This window comes from Blennius ocellaris (assembly GCF_963422515.1).
Source record: "Blennius ocellaris genome assembly, chromosome: 9".
Classification (NCBI taxonomy): Eukaryota; Metazoa; Chordata; class Actinopteri; order Blenniiformes; family Blenniidae; genus Blennius; species Blennius ocellaris.
Genome location: NC_137658.1, coordinates 6,164,653 through 6,172,632, shown reverse-complemented (window position 1 = coordinate 6,172,632; position 7,980 = coordinate 6,164,653). Strand labels below are relative to the sequence as shown.

At 46.2% G+C, this 7,980-nt stretch overlaps 2 protein-coding genes across 2 annotated transcripts in view; both read left to right on the top strand.

The window, feature by feature from the left end:
* tmem265 (transmembrane protein 265) overlaps window positions 1-7,980 on the top strand; it is a gene marked incomplete at its 3' end in the record, with an annotated part of 222,937 nt that overhangs the window by 38,441 nt on the left and 176,516 nt on the right. The window lies entirely within an intron of this gene.
* Window positions 890-5,960, top strand: rap2c (RAP2C, member of RAS oncogene family). Its single transcript, XM_080502032.1, has 3 exons — window positions 890-1,859; window positions 2,349-2,634; window positions 4,331-5,960. The coding sequence occupies exons 1-2, from the start codon at window positions 1,587-1,589 to the stop codon at window positions 2,625-2,627; spliced, it is 552 nt and encodes a 183-aa protein (XP_080358158.1). The 5' UTR covers window positions 890-1,586; the 3' UTR covers window positions 2,628-2,634; window positions 4,331-5,960.

The following is a 7,980-nucleotide window of genomic DNA, read 5'->3' as shown; positions in this document are numbered from 1 at the left end:
TCCACCAATATTTCATTTCCAGATCTGTTGGCAGCTTTTACAGCTGGAAACATGAAAATACTCTGAATGCATGAATGAGAATGGTTTTGCGATTTAAAAAGGCTTTAGACTCAAAGTACACTTTTCTGAAGCACATAAAAAATTACACCATTACGCTCATATAATTGCATTGTCAAAATTGCAATGGTACATGTACAGTAGAGGTCGCATTTCAAATACTGGGCCGGACTGTGTGGAGTTTTCTCCCACGGTCCAAAAACATGCTTATGAGGTTTATTGACAGTCCTACATTGCTCTGAGGTGTGAGTGTGAGTGTGAGTGTGTGCGGTTGTCTATCTCTGTGTGTTTGTCCAGTCACTGGACACATGAGGACACACCCTGTCCATCACTGGACCACTGATGGACAGGGTGTGTCCTCATAGTTATACCGGGATTGGCTCCCGCGGCCCATTACAACGCAATGTAGAAGATGGATGGATGTACAACAGTTTATTTTACATTTTTGTGCACAACAGGACATGTTTCCATCATCCTATAATACCTTCAAATAAGGAGCAATTACTGTAAAAGTGTGATGCAAAATGTGACGGCTTGTTCCATGTGTCACAAAAGACATCAGCTGAATAGACTATCTAATGTAATATGAGGCATGATAATTCTGCAGATAATCTAACTATGAATTTTGGTTGTGTCAACGTGTAACATCTTCGGCATTCACATCACATTACCATAATATCTGCAAATGGTTCTGCAACGATTCTCATTGAAAAGAGACATTTTATGATATATTCATCAATATGTATATAATATGACGGTTGCCATGGCAACACGTGCGGAGGCTTTTACTGTGAAATCCGCGCGGCTAGCGGAAGCGCGCCGTTAGCTTCAGTTGAGGGGAAGGAAAAGATTTTCTCTCCGAGACAAACCCGCTCTGAACTCCGCCAAAGCGCTCCGGAACAGCGGCGGACTGCGGCCCATGGACCCTCGGACCAGAACGCCGGGGCTCCGTCGATAGCACGGCCGACTTGCCAGGCTCCGGGCCGGGCCGGGACCAGAACCAGGGCCCGGGCTGAGGAGCAGGAGCAGGCGGGCTGCGGGGTTGAAGGAGAGCGGGCATGCTGTCGTCGTCGTCGGCGGCGGCGGCGGCGCGGTAAATCAGCCTTCGCGGTGTGCGGCGGAGGCGACGGTCCCCGACCGGGCTGCGGGCTGAACGGTCGGACACGCGAGCGGTCGTGGTGGTTGTTGTTCGCGGCGGTTGGAGCGGGCTCGGGTTTCGAGGTATGGCACCGCGGGGATTCGGTCCGACTGCGAGCCCTGCGGCTAGCTAACAGGCGGAGTTCACGGACGTGCAACTTTTACCACGACCCAGCTCGAAGAAAAAAAAAAAACCCAAACCAGCCGGAATGAGCGGCGGAGCCGGTGGGCTGATGTGAACCGGCGAGGAGGAGGAGGAGGAAGGTGGGTACTGCCCAGCAACCGCCGCTTGGCTTATTAGCTCTTTTAAAGGCCCGATAAATGTTTCTGCGGCGAGTATAGCAGCGAAGCTACGTCGTTAGCCGCTACGTTAGCCCGCCCGCACCGCCCCGATGAAAGAATACAAAGTTGTCGTGCTGGGCAGCGGCGGCGTCGGTAAGTCCGCGCTCACCGTGCAGTTCGTCACCGGCACCTTCATCGAGAAGTACGACCCCACCATCGAGGACTTCTACCGCAAGGAGATCGAGGTGGACTCGTCGCCCTCCGTGCTGGAGATCCTGGACACGGCGGGGACGGAGCAGTTCGCCTCCATGAGGGACCTGTACATCAAGAACGGCCAGGGCTTCATCCTGGTCTACAGCCTGGTCAACCAGCAGTCCTTCCAGGTACACACACACACACACACACACACACCTGGAGACTATTCATTCATAGCGAGAGATCGTATGGACACACACACATCTGGAAATAATATGCAGAGACACACCTGTAAAGCAAGGAACCCCCCCCACCGTATACCACACTGTTTTTCTGATAGGGTTCCATATTGACACATGATTAACTTGGACTATTTTCCTCCAATGTTAAAGAGCTCACTTTCTAATCTACAAGTTTTTACTGTGAAATGTTTGAGTAGGCTTGGGGGGGGGGTCCTTAAAGGTCTTGATTTTCAACACTAGAATTCATCTTCAAAATATGATATTGTCATAATTAGCTTTGTGCATTAGGAATTTGGACTCGGGATAATATATTGATTGTTTATGTAGTCCTCAAGAATGAGTTGTCCATGTATATTATGTGGTGTTTTCCACTGATTTGAGACTCTCCAGTGAAACTGCTCCCTCACGCTCTCCCCTCTTCTGTTACTCTCTTAGGATATCAGACCAATGCGAGACCAGATAGTGCGAGTCAAGCGCTTCGAGAAGGTGCCGTTGATCCTGGTCGGCAACAAAGTGGACCTGGAGTCTGAGCGCGAGGTCGCCGGGTCGGACGGACGAGCTCTGGCTCAAGAGTGGGGCTGTCCCTTCATCGAAACTTCCGCCAAGAGCAAGACCATGGTGGACGAGCTGTTCGCCGAGATCGTCCGGCAGATGAATTACTCCACACTGCCCGAGAAGCAGGAGCAGTGCTGCACAGCTTGTGTGGTGCAGTGAACAAGAGGTACAGACTCTCCTAAATGATGTTTGCTTTGATACTCGGGCAGCGAAGCACAGTTTGGCGCTCGCTGATTTATTTATTTTTTTTCACGAAACGTGATCAAACGTCCGTGCAGCACCGGTGTAAAGACGGTTTGCAAGCTGAGGAGAAATGTGACACTGAGATGAGTGTGTGGGGTTGTCGAGCTGCGAGAGGAGGAGAGACTGGGCTGGAAGTGAGAACGACGAGTGGGTGGTGCTGCTCCGCACAAACCGTTGGGTCTATCTTGTTATCATAAGATCGCAGAAAGTATGTGGCATTAGGGGCATAACTGTCTGAGCAGCTCGGGGGCAAAGGGAGGAAAAAGCGACAAGAGAGCCGAGCGGAGGGAGAGGAAAAAGTAACATCCTGAGAGCAAAATGACTTTCAACAACAGGAAGTTCCCTGTAGATTGTGTTAGAGATGATTTTAACGTGCTGCAGATGTTCACGGGTAATTCATTCAGTACTTGTCAGCTAGTAAAATAGGAAATTGGAAGTGGTGATTTAACTTCTTTATTCTAGAAAAGGTTGAAAACGAAAAATCCTCTAAAATGTTTAACAATGTTAGCTGACGCAAATGACTCAATAGAGTCATGACTAGAGGAATAAGTTGCTGGAAGCCTGACTGCTCTACTTTATGCCAAGTTGTTGTTTCTTGCCATCACAGGTGTTTAACTTTTCCCTTCTTCTCGGCTCAGTCAAATATTTCTAGTGTATAAAATACAGCAAACGGATGGCATTTTCTACGTCTTCTGGTTCAGTCGATTAATATTGACCTTAATGTTGTTGATCTTGAGGAGACTGTTGAGTAAGCTGATAACCCCCCCCCCCCCCAAAAAAAAAGACAATTGCTGATGCTCCCTCCAGGGACGTGAGGGAGGTCGTCAGGTAGACGCAATACGTAGATATCGAGCTGAGAACCCGTCTGAGCCGCCGAAACAGTCCGACGGCTCCAGATGAGCATTGGTGGAAGAACATGTGAGCATGTTGCATTTGTTTACTTGGTCTTAACCGTCACACTCTGCTCTGTTCGGCATAAACACCGCTGCAGTTTCACTGTTACACAAGCTTTCTCTCTCTCTCTTCACGTCTGCTGGCCTCTCACTTCACACACTGCTCTGTGTATAGTTGTCTTTCCTGTTCTCTCAACTTGTGCCGTGTGAAAGAGAAAACTCGGCTTTTGTTTTGAAGTGATAAAAGTACATCTCAGAGGCAGACCTTTGACTCAGCCATAATAGTGGCGACTACGCCAAATATTAGTGATTTTAAATTAAAAAAAAAAAAAAAAAACAAGAGAGGGGAGACGAGGGAAAATATCATCCAGAAGAAGTAATCTGACCCACCTGCGGCCAATTTAGATTAACTTTTGATCTTAACAAACGTGTGTTTGGTTGTGAAAAGAGTCCAGAGTGGAAAAAATACACTGAAGTGTCTGATTTAGTTGGTGCTCTGCACACGTCTGCAGTCGCGTTTCTCATGAATCAAACATCAGATATTGGATTCTATTTTTTACATTTCTGTTGGATCAAGATTTTTACGATTCGAAATAGATCCTTGGACATGTGACCGCATTTTACTGGGAAAAGATAAGAAATTAGATTTTTTTATTTTTATTTTTTTCTATTTTTCCTCCCTGCAACCCTTCCTCACCGTTTTTCCCCACCCGTCTCTGTCCGCAGACCAGCGTTTCGTTCGTCTGGATCACCACGAGCGCTCCCGATGAACCCGAGGCCGACTCGACTCCGAACCCCGCCGACAGAAACTAACCGCAGCCAGTCGGGTTCCTGCTCGGCGCGGCTTCTCACAGGAAAGCCGTCGGCCCTATTTTTGATATCATAACTGTTTGGAAGACGTTTCTGCTGCAACCTCGACGGCCTTCGTTGACGCCCCGGGAGGAGACGGACTTGTAAGAAACGGCCATCTGTGAATTTTCTGTCTTCTTTTCGATTTTTTTTCTTTCCTTGTAGATGGAAGTGTCATGGAAATACTACGCAGGAGTGTTTTGTGAGGTTGCAGCTTTTTGAAGCTGCTGTAATCACTATTATATACTTTTATTATTACTTGTATTACGTCAGTTTGGAATTTGACAAAGTATTTCATATTACTGAAACATTTTGACTTTTAAGCATGCATAGTTCAATTTGCTGTGCAGATGTGAACCTGCTCGCCTCAATTTCAAGCTCTCCCCCCCACGTTCTGGCACAAACGGCAGCAGGGTAAATTGATTGATTTTTTCTTCTTTTTTTTTCCATTTAGCTTCGGGGCACAAACGTGTGTTACTTTGTGTAAAATCATTAAAAAAAAAAAGAAAAGTCGTTATGGGAGGTTTGTAAGACAAAGTTCTGGCGATTTAATCTTGGCGGTTTCCAAGCAGCAGCTGTCTGAACGCATTCATGCTCAAAAGTGAAAACGTCTGTCATCCTAAATCGACTTGAAGTGACGAGGATGAGCCATTTGACTGTGTTTATAGCCTGAAGCTCTTGTCTCGGCAAGACGTGGACGCAGGTCTTCCGTTTTCAGTTTCCTCGAGGAGTCCGACCTGGAGAAAGATGGTGGAACGACCAAAGGAAGCTCGCTGTGCATATATGTGTGTGTGTGTGTGTGTGTGTGTGTGTGTGTGTGTGTGTGTGTGTGCGTGCGTGCGTGCGCGGGTGTGTGTGTTTGACTACATGACGTGTGTCGCTTTAAATTCAGAAGACGCTGAATTCTCATCATCGATTAACTCCCACCTGCAAAACAACCGTCGTTTGATTTTTAAAAAGTTCTGGCACAGGTAATCAGATTTTACTTTCTTAACTTTATTTTTTTTCCTCCCCCTTTGTCGTAGTAACCTATTTATTAAAAACTAATGACATGGGTAGCCAGTTTGAAATTTTTAATTTTATACTAGTTTTTTTGGTTTTTTTTTTTTTTTTTTTGCTTTTCGTGAGTTTACTTGGTATGTTGTACTTTTTTGCTTTTTTAAAGCTGAGAATTTAACAGAGCCTTAAAATTTCTGTTGCACCCTGGTGTCATTTTTCTTTTTTTTCTTTTTTTATCATTATTTTATTCCCCTTGAAGGTAATTGGCTGTCATCATTTGGTAATAAACATGCTGGACTCTCTGCTTTTGTGATGCGACACCCCGTCACAGTGACCCCCGTGCACAACCTCCATCTCGAGGATTTCTAGTTTCACAGTCGGATAACAAGTAGTTGTACTCGCACCATATCTGTGCCATATTTAGCGTTTTGGGTTTGTTTTTTTTGTGTAGCTTGAGAACCATTTTTTTTGTAATGGTTGTTTTTAACCCATTAAAACCTGGAGCGACTTTTATGTAATTTTTCCCTTCAGGATGTGACTTTGATACACGAGTTGATCTCCGGAAATGCACACGGGGGAAATGAGAAGCTCTAAAGGGGAACAAACGAACTGGAGTTTAGAACTTGTTTTCACCGGCGGGGCAAATTGATAATGAGGGCGCCGTTAAGGCACAGGGTAAATCGGCGTGCTTTAAAAGAATTCCAGACGTATTGAAAAGAAATATACATTAAAGTTCCATTCGAGAAGATGAAAAACAAAAGCACATATAAAGTAAAAGTATCTAGATATGACAGTGAGTTACGTTTGTACTTCAGGAGTGAACTGTAGGGGGGTTAAATGACCTGACAGGTCGAGTGGACCTGAGATGTGTTTATTCCAACGGTGGTGGGAAGAGAAACTAAAAGCTTGCTTGGGTTTGATCCAGTGAACAGAGAAAAGCGGTTCCAGTTGGGTTCTCAGTGTTTCTCCACGTACCTATAAATCAGAGGCCCGAGGCCCTTTACTTTCGCAGGCCCCGTTCGGTCTTCACTCGGCACGTGGACATTTCTAAGAAGAACGTTGAGGCTTGTAAGACAACCCGCCCTGCCGCCCGAGCCACAGCCGCCCCAGCAAACACTGCGAACGGACAAATGGATATATAAATGACGTCGTCTCAATGTGCTCTTGAAACATAAACACGTATTTTGAATTAAAGGTTGAAGTTGACACTTTATGCTTCGGTGCTGATGACTGATGTGGGTTCCAAAAAACTGCTTTTGTTTTTGATTGTGTTCGTCACATCCTCAGTAACCCTTTTGCTCCTGTTGCCACACAGAAATGACTTTTTGTAGCTGTGACTCCCTCGATCAGGGGCATCAAACTCGATTAGACTCAATCCTGCTAGTTCTTATGACTAATATGCTTTATTATCTCCCCAAAGTGTGACTCTGATGCTGATTTAATGCACACTACCTTTCCAAATGCCTACTTTTCTTCATTTTAGATGCATTATCCTCAAGTTCTTACCCTTCCTTGCACCGCAACACTTTTCTCCAAGCATAATGTGACGACTCTGTTCACATGTTAATGTCGCTGCGTGTTTTTCTGCAGTTAATTTAACGGCAGCAACAAACCTCAGGCAATAATGCTGCTTCCCAGCTGTCTTTTTAGATCCAGATCTCCGGTCTCGACTCAAACAGACCCCTTTTTTCAAATGACTGTAATAATAAGCAACAAAGATGATGAATAAGGATTTATTTATTTTTAATACATTGCGTTTTAGCCTGAAGTGGGACCAAACGCCACAAAAAAAAACCTCCCGTCGGTGAGTCGTCGAAACATCTGGACCCATTTAAACTGCAGGTCGTGGTGATTAAAGTCACGCTTCTCGAGAATTCATCTAATCCACTTTGTCATAAATTAAAGTGGATCCGTATGTGGAGTCGGGAGTGTTTTTCGACGCATTTAAGAGCCGGTGGCTTCTGGAGGAGCTTCTGATTGGGGGAGGAAAATAAAAGAGTCGGGACTTTTCATTGTCTAAAAATACCGGTTGGCAAAGACAGGCCACACTTTCCACTTCCTCCTTGCAGTGGTTTTGTGAACTCGCTGAGCAGCTGAGTCTCATGGTGGTGCTGCAGCTTCCTCCTCCTCCTCCCTGTGTGGTCGTCAGGTGGAGCTGTCGGCTGCTCCGTTGAGTCTCCGTGTCCTTCAGCGAGCTGGAAGCAGCTGCCTCTGAATCCAGCAGGGTCACTGCGACTCCTCCGCACTCCTGTTGGGGGAAACAGTGTCTCTTTTCACTGCGTCTTATTGGCTCCTGCCGGGTTTCTCGCTCTCTCTCTCTCTCGCTCTCTCTCTCTCTCTCTCTCTCTCTCTCTCTCTCTCTACTCCCAGAAGACACAGCGACGCACAGGTGGAGCGATTCTGTGTCCTTCTGAATGAAGAGGGACCCTTCAGGCCTCTCCAGTGCTCACAGTGACATGGGTCTGTACATTCAACTGAACCACACACCGCCCACGCTCATATTCACACCGAATAGGAAACCAGAGTCA

Bases quoted from the DNA above. Each gene is read 5' to 3' on its own strand.
- rap2c (XM_080502032.1), top strand. From the start codon at position 1,587: ATGAAAGAATACAAAGTTGTCGTGCTGGGCAGCGGCGGCGTCGGTAAG. The intron at 1,860-2,348 runs GTACACACACAC...TTACTCTCTTAG, and splicing joins TCAACCAGCAGTCCTTCCAG to GATATCAGACCAATGCGAGA.